The sequence below is a fragment of the Salmo salar genome, chromosome 22, assembly GCF_965601325.2.
Source record: "Salmo salar chromosome 22, fSalSal1, whole genome shotgun sequence".
Classification (NCBI taxonomy): domain Eukaryota; kingdom Metazoa; phylum Chordata; class Actinopteri; order Salmoniformes; family Salmonidae; genus Salmo; species Salmo salar.
Window position 1 is genome coordinate 24,324,786 of NC_138312.1, and position 23,397 is coordinate 24,348,182.

Below are 23,397 nucleotides of genomic sequence, written 5' to 3' on the forward strand. Positions count from 1 at the left end.
GCTGCTGCTCTACAGGAGCCACAGACCGGGCTGTCACAGAACCAGGTATGTAGCAGAGGGGAGCATTTCCCCCCAGAGAGACTAAAAGTAATCGAGGGAAATTGTTCATTTCCTTGATAGAGTTTATCAACACATTCATCTCTTTCAAACCCCCCTCCTGGTGTGGCAGCTAAAGTTGGATGTCTTTGTCTCTTGGCTTAATGCAAACATGTTTTACACCCCATAGTCAGAGCATTTGTGAGTGCAGAGTGAGATGGACTTTAATGTGTTTACACTAGTGCTCTATTTAAAGCTGATTAACATGAACATCCCCCATGATCTACCCGTAGCAGGAAGCAGCTGACTCATACAGGAGATGAGAGAGGTGGATCAGTTTGGTTTACTATGGCCAGAGGCAGCATTGTGGACAACAGAATGTACATTCATGTTAGTGAACTGTGTGATGGGGATTGGGGATTGAGTGGTTGGACCTGATAGTGCATGAGGGTGTTTAGTCTCTTCCAGTCTCCTTCAATCTTAGTGGTGATGTCTTCATCCTGCAGGACCACCCGTGCCGTCCTCCCCTGGCGCCATTCTGGTGGGGGGAAAAACCCAGGTGTGCATCTATGAGTCCCTTTTCAAGGTTCAATAAGTCAGACACAAGCAGACAGTGAATAATCACTGTACTAGTTATTGTATGTCATCCATTCATTCTGACCGGAGCCAGTCTGTCTCACCCAGGTCCATGTCCGCAGCCCGAGGCCTCTGGGAGAAGTGCATGTTCCTACAGACAGCATCCAGGATTTTCTCCTTCACCTGGGTGATGGTGTCACAGTTGAGCACCTTGACGGGGAACTCAGGGCTGTTCTCGTTGTCTGGGTTCACACAGCTCAGAGTCTGAGGAGGGAGCAGAGAGAGAGAGTGCTGTTATTAGTATTCACTGTCCCTCTCTTTAAATTGGCCTCCTGGCTGCATGGAAAAGGCTCTCCTCTCCTTGTGTGCCATCTCTCTCACAGCTTTGGCCAGAAATGTCATTTCACACTTTCAGCTGGATGTCGCGTTGCCAGCTCTAGTGGGGCATTAAATGGATAATGAGACACAACCTCTCCCACAGGGTGACCAGAGACGTGACATCTTGTAACTGGGCTGCTCTCAGGCTAATGCCTGGGGGATGAGCCACACTGCTGCTGCATCCAACTTCTGCTTTAGCTACGGACAAGTTCTCCCAGTGGCCAAGCTTTGATTACATCATCAGTTTTAACTCTTAGCTGATTGTGTCACTGAACAGCATGTCAAACATTATTTGTATCATCCTTTTGGTTCTTTACTGTTGTATTATCTACAGTAGCCAATGAATTTTCTCCTATTCAGAGTTTTAACATAAGGGCACCATGAGTTAATATTTACAGAGGCGCACACAGCATGTCACCTACCAACTGTGGTGTAAACAAGCCTCTCACTTTTATGGTGGTAACTATAATTAAGAAAATACTCCAAGTGGTTTTAATAGAATCTGACATCTAAGACATATTGTCATATGGTATGGTGACTCACCAGGGTCTTGTAGTCAATCTGCTGGCGGATGAGTTTGTCTTCACTGAGGGAGTAGCGCGCCTCCCCGGTGATGCAGTCTATAGGTCCCTTCTCCATCTGCTGCTTGATGGCACAGTACAGCATGAAGAGAGGCTCACCTGCACACTCCTTTGTCCAGGAAGGAAAGGAAGTGTGAGAGAGGAGAGGATTGAGAGAGGAAAGGAGAGGAGATGTACATTGTTCATAAAACACACGTGCAATCCCAACGCACATAGAAATCCATCTGGTGTATAATCAATAACAATCATTCGAGGATTGTAGTGATATATCATGGTGACATCTGCAGTGATGAGGTTCCAAGTCATTGATATTACCTTAAGGAATTTGTGAAGTAGGAAGGCAAACCAATTAGTCAGCATCTTCTCTGCAACTGACTCGGTTCTGCAAGAAAGGAACAGATGGACACATTTTGAAGAGGGAGTTGTCGGAACGTAGAGTGGTCTGACCATTGAGGTAGAGAGAATGCTTAAGAGGGACGGTAGACAACCCAGTGTTGTGTAAAAAACAACATGGCGAGTTAGTTTATGTAAAAGTAATATGCTGCTCTGCATGGTCTCAGAGGACCAGAACCTGAGTGGTGCGGCTATAGAATGGAACCTATTTGGGTCATGACATAATTGTGCAAAAGCTACTATCTGACCACTTTCTCTCCTTTCACTGTGTCAGCAGTGCTCATCCTATCATCTGTGGCGCTGTATGGGCAAGATCGTGATTTATTATGTATCAATAGATACACTAAAACATACCTGTATGTTCTATCTGATAAAACATTCAAATATCTAACTGTTAAAAATGAACCTTTTGCCTCCCTTTAGAGGTCATACTACAGTATACCTCCATTGCAGCTTCCTAACTTGCTCATCTCTTTCCTTTTCCAAAGATGGTGCCGATAGACATGGCAGCTCTGCTTCTAGCTCCTAGCTCCTGCTCAATGCTCCTTCTCATACATATAGCTGGCTGTCACTTCTTTCCCATAGCCTGCATTCCATTATCTTCGGGATTGTTTTTGTGACTGCAGAATGTTTGGGCTAACAAGGTCAGCCTTGCTGGCTCCCATGTTAACACATCCTTATATTTAAAGAGTGTGTCTCAGATTGAGTGCCTCCTATGAAAGATTTAGCAGGCTTCTCCCAGTCCTGGGAAAACAATGTGCTGTGCAGAATAAAGTGAGGTGGAGGGGAGGAAATGTGAGCTACAGCTGAATGTTTCATGAGTGGCACATAGAGTATAAGTCAGACTGACAATGGCTGTATACCCTCCCGCTTTCTCGGTCTCTCTCTCAATTCAAATCAAGGGCTTTATTGACATGGGAAACATATGTTGTCATTGCTAAAGCAAGTGAAATAGATGATGAACAAAAGTGAAATAAACAATAATGAACAGTAAACATTACAGAATTTCATTACAGAATTTCCAAAAGAACAAAGACATTTCAAATGTCATTTCAAATGTGTTACGTGTTGTAACGATGTGCAAATAAATATACAAATGAGTTGTATTTACAATGGGGTTTGTTCTTCACTGGTTGCCCATTCTTGTGGCAACAGGTCACAAATCACTACTGTGGTCTCTCTCTCTCTCTCTCTCTCTCTCTCTCTCTCTCTCTCTCTCTCTCTCTCTCTCTCTCTCTCTCTCTCTCTCCATTTGTGACAGTTATTCTGTGTGATAGGAGGTTTTCAGCATTCAGAAAAACAGGTAACGAGCGTTCTCTGTCTGTACCTGCGCAGCAGTAGTTTAGGGTGGTTCTTGCTCTCCAGGTTGCGCTCGATGAGGTCAGAAAGGAGGTGTTTGAGCACGTCTGTGGCGTACTCCAGACGGCCCTGCAGCGCAGTCATGATGAGCGAGGCCACGTAGCCGCGGTCACGCATGGAGAAGGAGCGCTGGAGTTCCAGAGTACGGATAAATGTCAGCAGGAACACTTTGTTATTCACCAGCTGGGCAAACTGCTTCAGAGCCTTCTCCACACCCTGCTGCCCGCTCCCAGACACCTACACACACACGCAGAGAGAACCCTCAGAGAGTAAAGGGATCTTGCATGGGGTATATCATCTGATTCTACAAATAATGTACAGATACAGTAGATGTTGCCAAGTTTGTAATGGTGGTAATGGTTGGTTACCTCCAGCTCCCTGAGTACAGGATGGTCATCGAAGCCAGGGAAGAGGACTCTCATGGTATAGGTGCGGTAGTCCAGGTGGGGGATCCCAGCCCTGTCCAGGTCACTGGTCAGCTCGTTGATGTCAGTCTGCAGCTCAGCGAAAGCTAGGCGCAATTACAGAGAGAGAGAGAGAGAGCGCATGATTGGAGGAATCTAGTCCATATTCAAGCTTTTTGTGAGTTATTATCATGTTATTGTTCTCTTGTATGGGCAGTTGAGATTGTCTGATAACATGTGCTGGTCAGATTCACCTTCCTTGCACTCCAGAGCCACTCTCGACTCCAGGTTGTCCATCTGCATCTGCAGGCGTTTGAGAGTGAGGTCATTCTCGTGCGACTTGCGTCTGTAGGCCAATAGGACGATGAAGACGATGATGAGCAGCAGGCCTCCTCCAGCCGTGATGCTGAAGATGGCGGGGAGGGTGAGCAGGCTGTCTGAGCGGATGTGGACTGCACCAGGAGAGATGTGGAGACCACCCACCTGGACCTATACATAGACAATAAACCATAAACACACGTGTGCATAGGCCCTCATGCAAAATGTAACACATAGGTAAACTATACTGATCAATAGTTTCCTTTTTATATGTTTGTTTGACCTTGGCCAAGCTGCATTTGACTTAAAGTCCAAGTGCAGTCAAAATTCATTTTTCCGGTGTTTTGTATCATATTGTATAGCAGCTAATGAAAAGAACAGTGTAAAAATCTGAAATAATTTGATCAGTGTTACTTCCAACCAGTTGCTGGTTGAAAATACAATCTACTCAAGAACTTCTAATCAGCAGGTTTTGCATGGGTGGAGTTTTGGCTTGCTTGGTGACATCACCGAGTGGTAAATAAGTTAATAGACCAATAACAAAGAGAGTTCCTAACCTGTCTACCATTAACAGCTAGTTTTCAGTTTTCCCCTCCCCATTCAGACCACTCACAGACTGTCTTATCAAAATTCTTCCTTAATTGTTACACAGAAATGATTTGATACAAAAACGGCTGCTTTGGGCCTTTAATAGTTTATCTAGAACTGGACTTAGACAAACTGACCAGGACTTTGTGCCGGCCTGTGAGGTTCGGTGGCTCACAGAGGAGCTGTGTGTCAGAGACGGTGAGGGAGCAGGGTGTGTCCCCGATCAGCACAGTGTAGTTCAACCTGGCCCCTCCAGATGTCGAGGGCACCAGGTTACGCCCCTGCAACACAGAGAGGGATACCCCACATCCGTCAGGTCAGTAGATAGAACTCCTCATCTTATGACAGTAGTGCTACAGAGTCATGGGCTGCTCTAGGTTGGACTGGGTGGTCCCACCTTGAGTATGATGGGGGAGCCAGGTTTCTGCTCTAGCACCCCAGACAAGCTGAAGGGCTCTAGGTAAGGGTTGGGGTAGTAGATGAAACTGGTGCTGTTGTAGGTGAGCAGGGCCTGCACGTTGTTGAAGACAAAACCAAACTCCTCCACGTGTTTCACTGACTCCTGCTCCGGTGTGTACTCTGCCTTCAGGGAGGGAGCAAAGCAGCTTATCGTGGTGGTGTTGAGCACCTTACACACCTGGGGAGCGATCCAGGGACAGAGACAGACAAGCACAAAGAAATACTTGTCAACACTTTTGAAATGCCAATTAGAATTGGCCACCATTTCTCAGGACAAGACAATATACAGGACAGGGGAAAGAGATACAGTAATATGTTATCAGTGACAGACTCACGTTGACAGACTCGTGACCGGCATACTTGACCCTGACCCTCGGCTCCTGCACCACATCTAGGTTGGTCCCTGTCACCATCAGGGTAGTGTGTCCACTAGAAAACACAACACATACACCATTTTACACCTCCATGTTGGCCACTGAATAGGTGATCCGGTAGATAAACGGCAGTTTCCTCGGCTTCCTGTCGTCATCAAAATCACCTGATTTGTGTTGAGTTGTACTTTTTGGTACCAGGAAAACATTGAACTGTTCTGGGCAGTTAGAGCCAAGTGGAATGGTTCTGCCAGCTGGCTTCCTGTTTATTCATCTATCAGGTATCCAAGACTGGCATTTCCTGAATGCTACCTGATTGTGTTACATATATTAACACAAACAAACTAGCCATGATATCACTTGGACTAGATGTAAAGCTCAGAATAAAATGAGACCGACCTGAAGAGAAGAGAGAAACTAAATGGAAAAGTGGAACATCTGTCTAGTCAGCTTGAGATGGATCCAGTCATTCCCACACTTCAAAGGATACCTAAGCTTTGGTGGCCACATGGTGTGACTGCACACAGATGATGAGACGATGGGACTTTAATTATAAGTCTGTGAAATCCTCTGTCAGTTGACAGAGTAGAAAGCCACTAGCCACTCCACTGCATAACTTCTCCCTGGCTGGCTGTTTCTGTGTCCTCGAGTCACACCCCGCACTGCACCAACTATCATGCATAATCTTTGACAGGAAGGCCAGCAGAGCAGGTTGCTGTGGTGCCTTGCATCTTCACTCACCTTATCCCTCAGTAATATACAGCTGAACCAAATGGAGGAAAAACATCAATAGTTGATTAAAATATCAGTTTATTCTTTGCTGGGGGGGCTACTGTACCTAGTGATACTCCACTCTGGCTCGATGCGCTGGACTGTGGGATCCTCAATGTACTCAAAGCTCAGGTTTCCTGGCACCTTGGCCAGATCCACAATGAGGCTGACCTGCACCAGGCCAGCGCCCGTCACAGAGGGTGCCGAGAAACACACGATCTCCGACATGGTCCGTCTGGGAAAACCAACAGGGAATACCAACAAGGTTAAATTCCTTTGATTCTGTCTGTGCCTACTCTTTACCGCGTGGGAATCTTAACTCTACTACAGTGAGTTATGCGCATTACCATGCAGGGCGAGCGAGCATTACTGTCTGCCTCTTCCTCAATAGAGACACGTTACAGAGGAAAAGTGGTAATTAGAGGATTTATAGCTAATGGTTCATTTTCTTCACCCTACTGACTCTCACAACGAGGGCCTTTTTGATCTTTAAAGGTCCAAAATGTATTTTTTTTCTCAGTATCAAATAGCAACTCTTCTGGATAACAATTAAGTACCTTCTGGGATTGTTTTAAATTAAAATGGTCGAAAATAAACAAAAATGGCTTCTTAGCAATTTCTCAATAAATCATTTCTTATTCATTTTCTTGGTCTACTAACTAAGTTAATGCCTGGTGCTGTTACCAGGCAGGTCAAAACTCCATCCCACCAATTTCAGGGAGTCTTTTCAAACAGCTCTTACACTAAAAGACCATTATCATAATTAATCCAACCTCATAGTGTGGAAAAATACACTGTATATACAAAAGCATATATACAAAAGTATTTATGCAAATGAGTGGATTCGGCTACTTCAGCCACACCCGTTGCTGACAGGTGTATAAAATCGAGCACATAGCCATGCAATCTCCACAGACAAATATTGGCAGTAGAATGGCCTTACTGAAGACTATGGCATCCTATGACTTTCAACGTGGCACCGTCATAAGATGCCACCTTTCCAACAAATCAGTTTGTCAAATTTCTGCCCTGCTAGAGCTGCCACGGTCAAATGTAAGTGCTGTTATTGTGAAGTGAAAACTTCTAGGAGCAACAACAGCTCAGCCGCGAAGTGGTAGGCCACACAAGCTCACAGAATGGAACCGCCGAGTGCTGAAGCGTGTAGTGAGTAAAAAATGTCTGTCCTCGTTTGCAACACTCACTACTGAGTTCCAAACTGCTTCTGGAAACAACTTCAGCACAAGAACTGTTCGTCGGGAGCTTTATGAAATGGGTTTCCATGGCCGAGCAGCTGCACAGAAGCCTAAGATCACCATGCAAAATGTCAAGCGTTGGTTGGAGTGGTGTAAAGCTCGTCGCCATTGGACTCTGGAGCAGTGGAAACGCGTTGAAAAATAATCTGGGTTTGGCGGATGCCAGGAGAAAGCTACTTGCCCCAATGCATAGTGCCAACTGTAAAGTTTGGTGGAGGAGGAATAATGGTCTGGGGCTGTTTATCATGGTTCGGGCTAGGTCCCTTAGTTCCAGTGAAGGGAACTGTTAACGCTACAGCATACAATGACATTCTAGATGATTCTGTGCTTCCAATTTTGTGGCAACAGTTTGGGGAAGGCCCTTTCCTGTTTCAGCATGACAATGCCACCATGCACAAAGTTGAGGTCCATACAGAAATGGTTTGTCGAGATCGGTGTGGAAAACTGGACTGGCCTGCACAGAGCCCTCACCTCAACCCCATCGAACACCTTTGAGATGAATTGGAATGCCGACTGCGAGCCAGCGTCAGTGCCCGACCTCACTAATGCTCTTGTAGCTGAATGGAAGCAAGTCCCGCAGCAATGTTCCAACACCTAGTGGAAAGCCTTCCCAGAACAGTAGAGGCTGTTATAGCAGCAAAGGGGGGGACCAACTCCATATTAATGCCCATGATTTTGGAATGAGATGTTCAACGAGCAGGTGTCCACATACTTTTGGTCATGTTGTGTATATAAAACCCAGGAAAATCACATATTTAACTGCACAGGGCCTTTTAAAATAGGTCCCGAAAAAACAAGAGTAGTACTTTCATCAAGTCCCCACTTTTATATAAGCATCTTTGTAGGAGCTTCCGTAGAGGGTTCTCTTTTGGCCTCCTCCTCTGCACTCACCTGTACAGCTCACAGGTCTGGTTTCCAAAGGTAACATTCACTCTGCTCCCAGCACCCAGGTTCTCCCCCATGATGGTGACCTTAGTGCCGCCAGACTCAGGCCCTCGGCCAGGGGTCAGTCCCACCAGGTTAGAGGTCTGGGAAAAGAGCATTTTCTCAATATTCCACATGGCATGTTACTTTGTCAACTCTGTTGTCGATGACTCATATGATAGTGTATGAGAACAAACTGTTCCAGAGCAATAATACTGTAGTAGAGAGATGTGTACTATGTATGCATTTCATACCACAAAGGAGTAGAGCTGGGAGGACTGAGTTCGTAGTTCTGGTCTACATTCACCAACACACAGTTGGACTGGACCAGGTGCCCTTCCCTGGGTTGTAGAGTCCATCTCACACACAATCCTGTCAAGACACACACACACACACAGAGAGAAAGAGAAAGAGAGAGAGAGAGAGAGAGAGAGAGAGAGAGAGATATGAGAGAGAGAGAGAGAAACTACTTTGCTGTACACGTTTTTCAAGTGAACAGAAAGTGCTTTTTTCTGTTGGTCTCTCCATTCAATGTGATTGTGGCAGACTTTCAAAGTAGTGGTAGGTCAATATGGAAGGCCATCGTTCTTCCTAATGGAAAACCAATAGCACCAATAGAATAGCAATGTTAAACTACACCCCATCTCTACCACCCACCATTAACTCGGTCACCATGGCAACAGTGTGTTCTCCATAAATTTGTTAGCGGGTCAATAAGATTAAGGACGCAATGAATAAGTCATTATAAAAACTGACCTACAGTAAAAATAATGGTTGTAATGCCTAAATGAGTAGTCCCAGAAATGTCTTAGGGATTAACCTTTCACCCGACAATAACAGGACCCAATGAATCCTCTTCTCGCCCCCCTCTGCTATGTCGGGCGAGTTTTCCAATTTTCTGCTGGCATGTTCCTTTATACAAGGATATAAATAAGGTGCCCTCAGCCATGGACCAATTGAATGACATGACTGTGAGAGAAACCCATGGCTAACAGATTGTCCCTGCAGTCAGTGACATGCAGCGCATTTCAATTACAGCGGTGCCGTCAGCCTCACGAAGACACACAAAACAGCTCTGCTCTCTACTCCTCAGTACACTAAAGCAAGCCTGCTGCAAGCTGTTTATCTCTATATCATTGGTTGTATTCTTTGTGTGTATGTGTATGTGTTTGAGTGTAAGTGCCTGAGTGTGTGCATGCATGTGTGTCTGGGTGCTTCTGTGCGTGTTGGCTCTTACTGTTCTGCAGTGATGTAGCCCTCTTCCTGTGGAGTGCAATGTACCCCTGCCACCTCCACGTTCCCCAACAGTTCTGAGAAGGACAGGCCCAGGTTCATTCCCTGTATGGTGACCAGTGTTCCCCCCTCTGGAGGCCCTGCCACTGGGCTCACCTATAGGGAGGAGATAGTGGCATGGAGAAGTGTGAGATTTAGAACACTTCAGAACACTGTATATTAGTGTTTCAAAGTGAGAGGATAAAATAATAGGTAGAAAACATATCAATCAGAAATCATGCGGTTCAAATACAGCCTTTAAGTAATATTCCATGCGCAGGCCTTGTAGTAGCACTGCATCACTATGTACAAAGATAACTATTCAGAAGCTCTCCTTAAAACGGCTTGACCACACAAACATCCCTCAGGTCTGTAGTGCAGCTCTATCCCTGTTCCCAGCAGCAGGCAGTAGCAGCCCGGGTCTGAATCAATTCCCTCCCAGACTGCCACTGAAACACTAATAATGTGACAGGGACTTCAAAGGCTCGCGGCTCTTTGAAGTGGGAGCATTAGTTATATGTCTGTCTGACCCACTATGTCTCTCGTAATAAAGAAGGAGTTAGGGCCAAAAAGACTCACAAAATAGGCTGCATAGTGCATGGCTCATGGCTGCGTTCATTTGGTTGCAGAGATAATGTTGTACTCGATGTGGCACACGCTGTGTCTCGTATAGTCCTTCCTTAATTGTGTTCTACTGATTTGAAGGAGGATATGATGCTCATGTCTAAGGACTGATCCCATTGTTTTTACTGGTTATTTCTGAGAAGGCCTCTTATTACTAAGGCCCTATGATGGATAATGATGAAGGTTAAAGTAGAGGTTTGCAGGAAAAGGTAAGGGTCTCACTGATTAACTAACCTCGGTGATGCGTGGGTTGGTACACTTGACATTCCTGGCGGACAGGTTGAGCCAGCGGCTGGCGTAGGGGCTGATGGGTGAGCAGTGCTGCTTCATGGTGCACCGGCCTTCTCCACTGCACCAGCCACACTGGAACTTCCTCTCGGCCCTCAGACACATGCCACAACTGTCCCGCTGGGCACCACACTTATACAGGTGCACTGTGGGATAGAGGAGGACCGCAGTTGAATTATATATTTCACAGTATTTAGATATTGAATGGCACTATTCTACAACCAAATACATCATGGAAAGAGTTCTAACAGTCAGAAACCAAAATGGTAAACACAAAAGTTCACCCTTCATCCTCACAGCACAAATGATTGGCCAGTACTTAATAATAACACAGTAGAGTGTGAGTGCCATGTGAACTTTATCTGAAGGCAGAGGGAAAGCTTTGACGTGGGCTAGACCCCATCCATCCCAACAGAGTGACTGTTTTCCACTCCTCAGCAATTGCAGGCAATGATGGATGGCACAGGCACCTTTAATCTTCTCGGGATTGTCGATGATGAAATTGCCGTTCCAAACGATAGAAAGGTCCACAGCCAGGTCACTGATCCTTACACCCTCATAGATGTACTGAGAGAGAGAGAGATAGATGAGGCTTTTAACCACCTGTCATTTCTAGGATCACTGTCTGCTCCTCTCCACTGGGACGTGCCCATATTGGGACAGGACTCTGTGGAGAGGCTGTTCATTGGACGTGAGAGAGGAGAGTGCGGTATAGATACATTAAAATGTCATGTAGTCTGTGTAGCCCTGTCTGCCACTCTTCCTCACTCAACTATCTGAGAAGTTGGTCCCCACTAAAACTTGAGTCTCAAGGGAACATACTTTGTCCCTATTACAAGGACCTAGATGTATGTTTGAATGGCATGGACATGTTAGGTTTCAGACATAATTTAGATGTCTGTTTTAGTCCTTCCACTGCAGACAACCTACTTCTTATTTTATCAAGACACCACATCACAGATCATTTCAGTGGGATGAGATCAGATTCAGAATGCGCTCAGGGACTACCTCAGATATAATTCACTAGACTAGAGATAATGGTCATGGATAATGCACGGCCAGGTTGAGGCTGGTCCCGGCGATGTTAGAGAGGGTCACACAGTACGTACTGAGCTGTTCTGACACTGCACGCTGGAGCTGTTAAAGCGCAGGGCGGTGACGAGGTGGTTGTTTCCCTGGACGTGGAGCACACACTCGTAACCCCGCTGGCCAGACTGGGGTTGGGGAAGGTTCCGGGCCCTCAAGGTGATGGGTCTCACCTCCCCTGCTGGGATCAGGATCTCTCCAGAGTGCAGCAGCTGGGGGCAGTCCTGTAGAACGTACGCCAGGAGTCAAAGGTCAGACATCAAAAAGCTTCTATCAAGGTCCATTCAATTATAAAGATAGATTAAACACTGGTTAACGTAAACATGTGTTCATGTGTATTATAGAGACAAAACTGTTCATTTGGTGTTTGTTAATCCATAGCCATGTAGCTACCTCTGAGGCATTGACACGGCCCTCCTGAAAGGAGCAGCTGGAGGGGTTGTGAGTACACAGGTTGCGGTATTTACACCAGTGGCAGCGGAAGGTACTGTTCACACAGGACAGACACCTGCAAGGCAAAGACAGAGGGAGGGACAGATGGACACGTTACACACATCATATGACCAACCAGCCAACCAAACACATGCTCTTAGGGGACGTACATGTCTAATGATCCATCCAAGATACAATGCATGAAGAGAAGCATAGTTAGTTCCTCAACATTGTACCACTAACGCATAATGTTAATACAGCAGTGTTTCAGAAAGGCCACGAGCAACAGGAAGTCAGTATGTTCTGTAACAGCTCTGTATTAATAGAACTGGCCTGCCAGGCTGTTTCAAACACAGGATAATTAATCACGGAGGCTGATGTGATGCTGCTGTGCTGTGTGAGGAAAAAAGGGAGGGGAGAGAAGGGGGTGGCTGTTTAGACTGACATATTAATCACACTATAGACCAGAGAGGGTCGCCAGCTGCTAATGGGCACCTCATTCTGATGAATTGGATGTGATGAGGCTTTGTACTGCATTTGTATTATTGTAATATGTTAAAGTTGACCTGAATGTACCTGCCAGAGAGCTACACTACATCCCCAAAAGTATGTGGACACCTGCTCATCGAACATCTCATTCCAAAATCATGGGCATTAATATGGCGTTGGTCCCCCCTTTGGTGCTATAACAGCCTCCACTCTTCTGGGAAGGCTTTCCACTAGATTTTGGAACATTGCTGCGGGGACTTGCTTCCATTCAGCCACAAGAGCATTAGTGAGGTCGGGCACTTATGTTGGGCGATTAAGCCTGGCTCGCAGTTGACGTTCCAATTAATCCCAAAGGTGTTCGATGGGGTTGAGGTCAAGCCTCTGTGCAGGCCAAGTCCTTCCACACCGATCTCGACAAACCATTTCTGTATGGACCTCACTTTGTGCACGGGGGCATTGTCATGCTGAAACAGGAAAGGGCCTTCGCCAAACTGTTGCCACAAAGTTGGGAGCATAGAGCCGTCTAGAATGTCAGTGTATGCTATAGTATTAATATTTCCCTTCACTGAAACTAAGGGGCCTAGCCCGAACAATGAAAAACAGCCCCAGACCATTATTCCTCCTCGCACTATGCATTGAGGCAGGAAGCGTTCTCCTGGCATCCGCCAAACCCAGATTAGTCCGTCGGACTGCCAGATGGTGAAGCGTGATTCATCACTCCTGAGAACGAGTTGCCAATGCTCCAAAGTCCAATGGTGGCGAGCTTTACACCGCTCCAGCCGACACTTGACATTTTGCATGGTGATCTTAAGCTTCTGTGCGGCTGCTCGGGCATGGAAACCCATTTCATGAAGCTCCCGACGAACAGTTCTTGTACTGACTTTGCTTCCAAAGGAAGTTTGGAACTCGGTAGTGAGTGTTGCAACCGAGGACAGATGCTTCTGCACTCAGTGGTTCCATTCTGTGAGCTTGTGTGGCCGACTACTTCGCGGCTGAGCCGTTGTTGCTCCTAGATGTTTCCACTTCACATTAACAGCACTTACATTTGACCAGCGCAGCTCCAGCAGGGCAGAAATTTTGCCAACTGACTTGTTGGAAAGGTAGCATCCTATGACGATGCCACGTTGAAAGTCACTCAGCTCTTCATTAAGGCCATTCTACTGCCAATGTTTGTCTATGTAGATTGCATGGCTGTGTGCTCGATTTTATACACCTGTCAGCAACGGGTGTGGCTGAAATAGCCGAATCTACTCATTTGAAGGGATGACCATATACTTTTGTATATACACTACCGTTCAAAAGTTTGGGGTCACTTAGAAATTGTAGCTGGAAACGGCTGATTTTTTTATGGAATAACTACATAGGCGTACAAAGGCCCATTATCAGCAATCATCACTCCTGTGTTCCAATGGCAAGTTGTGTTAGCTAATCTAAGATTATCATTTTAAAAGGCTAATTGATCATTAGAAAACCCTTTTGCAATTATGTTAGCACAGCTGAAAACTGTTGTCGTGATTAAAGTAGCAATAAAACTGGCCTTCTTTCAACTAGTTGAGTATCTGGAGCATCAGCATTTGTGGGTTCGATTACAGGCTCAAAATGGCCAGAAACAAATAACTTTCTTCTGAAACTCGTCAGTCAATTCTTGTTCTGAGAAGTGAAGGCTATTCCATGCAAGAAATTGTCAAGAAACTGAAGATCTCGTACAACTCCCTTCACAGAACAGCGCAAACTGGCTCTAACCAGAATAGAAAGAGGAGTGCGGGTACTATTTAATGAAGCTGCCAGGGGCCTCCCACTCCTCTTTCTATTCTGGTTAGATCCAGTTTGCCTCTTCTGTGAAGGGAGTAGTACACAGCATTGTACGAGAACTTCAGTTTCTTGACAAATTTTATAAGGGAGTCATATTGAGACCAAGGTCTATTTTACAGATGAGCCCTTAATTACATACATTACAGAAAAATACAAAATAGAAGCAGAAAGAAAAACACGGTCATAAAAAACAAACACATTCATCAGTAATAAGGTCCTCAATCAGCTTTCTGAATTTCCCTACAGGCACCAAAACATCAAATTTAAGAACATTTTGAAGATTGTTCCACAAATATGGTGCAAGAAAACTTAAAGCTGATTTACCTAACTCAGTAGAGACCAAAGGAATTTCCAGAGTTAGCCAACTAGTATGTCTAAAGTTTAGTAATGATGGTAGGTACAGTGGGACTTTTTGTAAAAGGGCTTTATAAATGAAAACGTAGCAATGTATCAACCTATGTGACATCAAAGAGGACCAACCAACTTTCTGGTAGAGAATGCAGTGATGAGTACTAAAATTGTCACCCGTAATAAAGCGCAGTGCACTATGATATACTGCATAATCTAGTTGATGATCCCTGATGTACACTGTTCCTCAGGGAACCATTCTAGAAACACTGAGTAGAACCAAATAAGCTAACAATGCGGGGTTGACTGCCTAAGGTTGACCTAAATCTGAATTTAGAGGTTACCTACCTGCCTGTACTTAAGTGGGGTTGTGTACATCAATGTCCTTAATGGGGTTGTACTCTACTATCTATTGAATGGATCAGATCATGTGTGGGCCGGGGGGTGTTGTACTCACGTGTGATGCATGCTGCAGTTATAGAACTTGACCTCTGTACTGCCCAGCATTTGACCTGTCTCCTTAGAGTTCAGACGCAGCTCCACACTCAACCAGTCTGATAGATAGGGGGGGTAAGGATACATCTGATTTTGAGTATATTTATGGGTTTCCAGGTTTTTGGTTATACAGTGCTTAACTTTATTCAGACTGTTGGTCCTCTGAAAAAGAGGTCACATCTGTATCACTGAGGAACACAGAGAAATAGGTTCTATACTGGAGCTATATCTTTTCTCACCTTGTCCTTCAGGTATGTGTGGGACCTCCTTGCCAGACGGGGACAGACACATGACTCTGTTGCCGTTGACATGACCCTCCATCTCCGCCTGCTCTCCAAAGGCACAGCTGATCCCAGCTGAGAGGTCAGGCACGTTGCTCACCTCCAACAGGAGCTATAGCAGAGGAGGAGAGAGGGATAGCTGCTTTGGAACTGTCTAGTCTGTCATGAAAAACTCAGGACCACGTCACCACCATCAAAACTCAGAACACGTAAGAATCAGTTTGATCAGAAGTAAAGAACGAACGGTTAAGATTTGACTCACGGGCACACCGTGTGCTGACACGGCGATGCTGTCTGGGTGAGCGATAATTTTCACACAACGTTCGATATCAGTGGCGAACCGGAAAGGCTCCTCTGCTCTCTGACACCGGTCTCTTCTGGCACACCTATGGATGGGAACCAGGACATTATTCAAAATCTTAAGGAACATCTAAACAACATTGTTGCAATATCAAAGCAATTGAGGTCAACTAAGGAAAGTGAGCCCATATCAGTGTGATTGGATTGTTCTGGATTGTTGTAAGATGGGATAAATTGTGTTTTATATTGGTGTTATATAATCAGTCTCTTTAAACGAGAAATTGGGATAGCTTGGGACGTGGAGATTTAGAAAATGCACACAAACACAAGAAAATTGCACTTAAGACAATGAGAGGATCTCAAGGTTGCATCTCTCAGCGATCATGCTTCCTCTTGACGAGGATTTGACAATAAAGCGTGTCTCTCTTTTACATTTGTAATGCCCACTGCGGGATGAGACGGTGCTTAATGAACTCTCAGATGTTGTCGAGGGTGACATCTCATGGGAGCCTTCAAAGCGCACAGAGACCTCAACTGTAATTACAAGACAATGAAGGCAGAATGGATGATTGTTGTTCCTACCGTTTCCTTGATACAGCCTGTACCCAAAGGGAGAATAGACACTAACTTCTTGGCCTCTCATTAATTGAAGTGCCTCTGGACAGCCATTTCATCCCAGACGCCCTTTCATTCCCTTTTATCTCATCTCCCCCTCCATGTCATGTCTGATAGAGCTGTTTGTTCTCCTGTCCTAGCCCCTTAGACATTAACACACCACACACACTCCTCTGTAGGTCACATGGGGCTTTACCTCCACATGCTTTGGGTGGGCATATACAGTGATTGCATGTTGCATTTTCTAACTCCCTGTTTTACTCTTGAGAGACAAGTTGAGTATTTAATTCAGGCAATAGTAGCTATATACTGAATAGTAGCTCATGGAAGTAGCATGCATACAGGTATAATACTGGGACTTGGAGTGGAAACTGCACTAAAGTAAACAAATGACGAATAAAGTACCAGAACAAAAATATAAATGCAACATTTTACGGAGTTATAGTTCATATAAGAAAATTGAAATAAATAAATGAGGGCCTAATCTATGGATTTCACGTGTGGGAATACAGATACCGTAAAAAAATATTGAAGGGCGTGGATCAGAAAACGATTCCGTATCCGGTGTGACCACCATTCATGCAGCGCGACACATCTCCTTCGCATAGAGTTGATCAGGCTGTTGATTGTGGCCTGTGGAATGTTGTCCCACTCCTCTTCAATGGCTGTGGGAAGTTGCTGGATATTGGCGGGAACTGGAACATGCTGTAGTACACGTCAATCCAGAGCATAACAAACATGCTCAATGGGTGACATGTCTGGTGAGTATGCAGGCCATGGAAGAACTGGGACATCTGTGAAGAGCACACTTCTACAGCGTGCCGGTGGCCATCGAAGGTGAGCATTTGGCCACTGAAGTCGGTTATGATGCCGAACTGCAGTCTGGTCAAGACCCTGGTGAGGACGATGAGCATGCAGATGAGCTTCCCTGAGCTCATCAGCTTCCCTCAATCAATCCCTATCCCAGTCTGCTGTTCCCACATGCTTCAAGAGGGCCACCATTGTTCCTGTTCCCAAGAAAGCTAAGGTAACTGAGCTAAATGACTATCGCCCCGTAGCACTCACTTCCGTCATCATGAAGTGCTTTGAGAGACTTATATCACCTCCACCATACCTGACACCTAGACCCACTCCAATTTGCTTACCGCCCCAATAGGTCCACAGACGACGCAATCGCAATCACACTGCACACTGCCCTAACCCATCTGGACAAGAGGAATACCTATGTAAGAATGCTGTTAATCGATTACAGCTCAGCATTTAACACCATAGTACCCTCCAAACTCGTCATTAAGCTCAAGACCCTGGGTCTCGACCCCGCCCTGTGCAACTGGGTCCTGGACTTTCTGACTGGCCGCCCCCAGGTGGTGAGAGTAGGAAACAAGATCTCCACCCTGCTGATCCTCAACACTGGGGCCCCACAAGGGTGCGTTCTCAGCCCTCTCCTGTACTCCCTGTTCACCCATGACTGCGTGGCCATGCATGCCTCCAACTCAATCATCAAGTTTGCAGACTCCCTTGGAGTGTGGTGTCAGGAAAATAACCTCACACTCAACGTCAACAAAACAAAGGAGATGATCCTGGACTTCAGGAAACAGCAGAGGGAGCACCCCCCCCCCCCCCCCCCCCCATCCACATCGACGGGACAGTAGTGGAGAAGGTGGAAAGTTTTAAGTTCCTCTGTGTACACATCACGGACAAACTGAAATGGTCCACCCACACAGACAGTGTGGTGAAGAAGGCGCAACAGTGCCGCTTCAACCTCAGGAGGCTGAAGAAATTTGGCTTGTCACCAAAAACACTCACAAACTTTTACAGATGCACAATCGAGAGCATCCTGTCGGGCTGTATCACTGCCTGGTACGGCAACTGCTCCGCCCACAACCATAAGGCTCTCCAGAGGGTAGTGTGGTCTGCACAACGCATCACCTGCCCTCCAGGACACCTACACCACCCGATGTCACAGGAAGGCCAAAAACATCATCAAGGACAACAACCACCCGAGCCACTGCCTGTTCACCCCGCTATCATCTAGAAGGCGAGGTCAGTACAGGTGCATCAAAGCTGGGACCGAGAGACTGAAAAACTGTTTTTATCTCAAGGCCATCAGACTGTTAAACAGCCATCACTAACATTGAGTGGCTGCTGCCAACATACTGACTCAATCTCTAGCCACTTCAATAATTAAAAATTGGATGTAATAAAGGTATCACTAGTCACTTTAAACAATGCCACTTTATATAATGTTTACATACCCTACATTACTCATCTCATATGTATATACTGTACTCTATACAATCTACTGCATCTTGCCTCTGCTGTTCGGCCATCGCTCATCCATATATTTATATGTACATATTCTTATTCATTCCTTTACACTTGTGTGTATAAGGTAGTTGTTGTGAAATTGTTAGATTACTTATTAGATATTACTGCACTGTCGGAACTAGAAGCACAAGCATTTCACTACACTCGCATTAACATCTGCTAACCATGTGTATGTGAGCAATAAAATTTGATTTGATTTGACAGTTTCTGACAGTTTGTGCAGAAATTCTTCGGTTTTGCAAACCGACAGTTTCATCAGCTGTCCGGGTGGCTGGTCTCAGACGATTCCACAGGTGAAGAAGCTAGATGTGTAGGTCCTGGGCTGGCATGGTTACATGTGGTCTGCGGATGTGAGACAGGTTGGGTGTACTGCGAAATTCTCTAAAACAAAGTTGGAGGTGGCTTATGGTAGAGAAATGAACATTCAATTCTCTGGAAACAGCTCTGGTGGACATTCCTGCAGTCAGCATGCAAATTGCACACTCCCTCAAAACTTGAGACATCTGTGGCATTGTGTTGAGTGACAAAACTGCACATTTTAGAGTGGTCTTTTATTGTCCCCAGCCCAAGGTGCACCTGTGTAATGATCATGCTGTTTAATCAGCTTCTTGATATGCCACACCTGTCAGGTGGAAAAACTATCTTGGCAAATGACAGGGATGCAAACAAATTTGTGCACAACATTTTTGAGAAATAAGCCTTTTGTGCATGTGGACAATTTCTGGGATCTTTTATTTCAGCTCATGACACATGGGACCAAGATTTTACATGTTGCATTTATATTTTTGTTCTGTATAATTAGGATAAATCCATTCTGTTTTGCTAGTCAAGTACGATGATAAGAGTGCACTTCAAGAGCTGCAATTTAGATAATGATGATCGTAGAGATTGCTGAAATGCAAATGCCATATAATACTGCATATTATATCCTTTCTGGGGTCTGTTTCAGTACATTTTCAGAAACACTGCCTGGGTTTTAATCTTCTGAATCCCTTCTGGTCTGTCCTGTTCTATTACGTAAGCTAACATGCCGGTCAGACAATTAAGATGTAAGCCCAGTCTCTCAAAGACCAAAATGTTATAGTCTGCAGCAGCCCAGTGGGTTACCCTGTCTACTCCCTGTAATCCTTCTGTACTCTGTCCCCATTGTCTCATTCTGACCCCCCATACCAGCAGTGACAGTTTGTCTGTCTGTATCTGTGTGCTCAATAGCACCATTTTCTATTCGAGGGATTCTAATTCTTACTCCTTTTTTCCCCATCTAAATTCCAGCTGTTGGTAAGTTATGTGATTGGTGTGTTAAACCATGGCCATTGTGCCTTTTAAGAATAGTGTGGTAGTGGACTTACATGTTGAGCAAGACACACCAGCCGCAATGAGGATCCTCAGAGCTCAAACACTCTCCGCAGGTCCCATATTGCTCACATGCCTCCACTGGGACCTTGGTCACCTACAACACAACAGAGGAAGGCTTAGATGCAGCACAGAGGCCATGGAGGCTACAACATTCACATACACATAGATATGAGTAGCATATGATTTACAATAAGTGTAAAACATATTGCTCTATATAATTGCTATATGACTTTTTTAGCTGGTTAATTGTGTGTGGTATGTGATAAATGTCATGAATTCATTGAAATAGTGTATTTCCTGTTGGCTTGACCAATGAAACAGTTTACATGATCTAAGGAAATTGAGAAAAGACTGGTAGTCCGTGAAATCAGATTGATTCAGCTGATTGATTGTGGGAAGGTTCAACAGAGGAAGTGGCTTTGGCAAACAGGCTGAGAAAGGAGTAAAGCCACAGCCTAGATCAGCCTGATCTCCATGGGTGAGCTCACATCCTAGATCAGCCTACACACACACACACACACACACACACACACACACACACACACACACACACACACACACACACACACACACACCACCACCTCTCTGTGTGGACGCCTGGCAAAGCATACGCTCCCATTGGTCGCTGTGCCAGACGTTGCTGTTGAGTGGGCAGCGCCAGCAGCCAGTGCATACACAAACAGGTTGAAGCTTTGCTATTTTATACTTTGCTATTATTCCCCCCTTTGACGGACAATGCAAGCAATTTCTTGATGTAAGCAATCACAAATGAAGAGTGAATTATGGATTAGAACGTCTCTGCTGCACTTGATAGCGTAAGTGGGTTCTCTGCCAGCTCTGTGTTAGCAAAACTGATTATCTGCCGCTTCCTGCAAAATCCGTTTACATTTTTTTAAGTGTTCAGAACACAGTGCATTCCATTAGAACAATTATTTTAGAAGGGATGGACGGGCAAATCTGATGCAGGAGGAGTAATCGACCAAACCAACCCAACTCAGATCAGCCTCTTCTAAACTAGCTGAGAAGGGGAAGGAGCAGACAGACAGAGTGGGCCTTGGTGTCACTGTGCCAACAGCGTGCCTCTTGTGCTGCGTGCCTCTGGTGCTCAGATGATGGGAGCTTATTTGTCCATCGGATTTTACCTGAGCATAAGGCATAGCTGTGAATCACAAAGAGGTGACATTGACAGCAGAATTTCTTTTTTTAGGACCACATTCTCCCACAAATGTACAGCCCTAGAAAATCCATAGAAATGTAACAAATTCATTTTCACATTGAAATCATTGGCAGTCACTTGATGAACGCTTCAGATAGTTATCTTTCTTCAACTGACCCTATCCATCAACCATCAGCTTATTATGTGACTAGTCGATCTGCTGGGAGGACAGACAGAGGTTGCTCTCCTCTCTGACCTGTTGTGTTCACAGCTGCTGACCCCTTGACAGGGATAACAAAAGGTTCAAGGACGGGTCAGGGGGAAGCCAGGACAGAGACTAATAACCCTTCCTGTCCAAACAACCTCACACAAAGTCCAACCAAACCACACTCAACAAAATGCCCAGATACGAAGTATTTCCTCCTCTGCCTTTTTCCCTTGACGAGACGGATCATGGTTGCCTTTATAACAGGGCTCTCCGACCCTGTTCCTGGAGCGCTACCCTACTGTTGATTTCGCTCCAACCCCAGTTGTAACTAACCTGATTCAGCTAATCAGCCAGCTGATTATTAGAATCAGGTGCGCTAGATCGAGTTGGTGCGAAATCACTCTGGGAACGGGGTTGGAGAGCCCTGCTCTATAAGCACTACAGGCAGCCTATACGGTTTATGTACGATGTGTAGCCTGTATGATGATGTTACATTTCACCCGAGTTATAGCTATTGCCTTCAGGTTAATTATACTGACTAAAATGGGAATAAGACTGGAATTCATTATGTGTCCTAAACAATGGTACTCTCAGAAATTGAGTTTGTGAAGCAGCAAATGTGAAACTTTTAGCAAGTGTTTCACATTTTACAGTGTAGCACTTGTAGAGAGATTGCCTTGTAGCCAATGCAGGTTGTATTCCCTCTGAGTGAATAACTGTAATAACACTTGTCATGGGCCAGCTTTAAACCTCTGACCCCATGCTACAGTCAGACCATTACAATTGAATGAAGAGTGTGTATTTTTGGACAATACTTCTCAACGTAAAGCAGTGATAGATGTTTCAACAAATAATCAGCCTGAGGACATCAAACAGATCCACTATTATAAAGCCGCTTGGTAGGATAAAAAAAGTCAATTCTTAGACTACTTACACACACACAAACACACACTCCGTTCCTCTCATTGTTATTCTGCGAGGGTCGCCTGATCGCAGTGAAATCTGTTTGTGCCTCGCTCCTCATTTCACATAATTTCTCTATTGTTTGGCTCAGAGAAATCCCCAAATCCCCATACTCTGGGACCGGCTGGGAAAGCAGGAAATCTGAGAGAGCAGCCCAGCAAGCCCCTCTCCTCCTGGAATTCCTATGTAAAGCTCTAGGAAGGTCTGATTGGAATAAGAGAAAGGGAGGAAGGCTTTACTCCTTTTCCGGTCCCTATGGGCCAAAAGCCACAAGCAGACTGTATGATTCCAATATTAGGTGAGAGAGAGTGCATGGCCATGGGCTGGTTTGGTTGGTTACATGCGTCCATGTTCTCATACTACAATCCGAACGGGAAGAGTATCTCCTTGAAGGGAGCATGTGTGTCTCCTTGAACAACCAGGGCTCATCAATAAGTGATGTCCTGTCTCTTCCAGTCTATCACACTCTAGGAAGTGCTTCCTTCATTTGTATCAAGAGACACTTATGTACAATGCCTGTGCCCGTTTCTCCCTCATTTCTCACAGAGAACCTCATTTATTCCTTCACTTGATGTTTAGAGATTATTTCTAGACACCAACTAATTTATGCCGCCTGTGTTGTTCAAACGCCCTCTGCCTCTTTGTCCATCAGTTTAGTTTATATTCCATCAGTTTAAAAATATATTCCAACAGTTGGGAGACAAGTGAGTGTAGCAGTGATAGCAGGCCTTTTGGCCGTACTGAAATCTAATCCCATTACACAACGCCATGTGACTGTGCCAGAAAAATCACTTGATGGGAGTTGAAAGTGATTACCACTGTTCCCTCTTATCTCCAAAGAGTCCAGAGGATATCTGCCAACAACAAATGCTCTGCTAGCTGCTGTGATGCTGGCCTAACTGGAGAACACCAAAAAACATCCACAAAACAATG

General features: G+C 45.2%; 1 protein-coding gene across 1 annotated transcript in view; it reads right to left on the bottom strand.

Moving 5' to 3' along the window:
- The window catches only part of LOC106583001 (plexin-A2), a 51,622-nt gene that overhangs the window by 5,831 nt on the left and 22,394 nt on the right, over positions 1-23,397 (bottom strand). Inside the window, exons 5-26 of the mRNA XM_014166698.3 lie at positions 20,131-20,231; positions 15,801-15,924; positions 15,497-15,650; positions 15,220-15,316; positions 12,075-12,189; positions 11,705-11,905; positions 11,066-11,162; positions 10,542-10,741; positions 9,649-9,800; positions 8,666-8,783; positions 8,379-8,515; positions 6,302-6,469; positions 5,428-5,521; positions 5,031-5,270; positions 4,771-4,914; positions 3,982-4,216; positions 3,692-3,834; positions 3,292-3,560; positions 1,887-1,953; positions 1,534-1,680; positions 717-876; positions 471-574 (exon numbers count right to left, since the gene is read on the bottom strand). Coding sequence (XP_014022173.3) covers positions 471-574; positions 717-876; positions 1,534-1,680; positions 1,887-1,953; positions 3,292-3,560; positions 3,692-3,834; positions 3,982-4,216; positions 4,771-4,914; positions 5,031-5,270; positions 5,428-5,521; positions 6,302-6,469; positions 8,379-8,515; positions 8,666-8,783; positions 9,649-9,800; positions 10,542-10,741; positions 11,066-11,162; positions 11,705-11,905; positions 12,075-12,189; positions 15,220-15,316; positions 15,497-15,650; positions 15,801-15,924; positions 20,131-20,231 — 3,267 coding nt within the window. The remainder of the gene's footprint in view (positions 1-470; positions 575-716; positions 877-1,533; positions 1,681-1,886; positions 1,954-3,291; positions 3,561-3,691; positions 3,835-3,981; positions 4,217-4,770; positions 4,915-5,030; positions 5,271-5,427; positions 5,522-6,301; positions 6,470-8,378; positions 8,516-8,665; positions 8,784-9,648; positions 9,801-10,541; positions 10,742-11,065; positions 11,163-11,704; positions 11,906-12,074; positions 12,190-15,219; positions 15,317-15,496; positions 15,651-15,800; positions 15,925-20,130; positions 20,232-23,397) is intronic.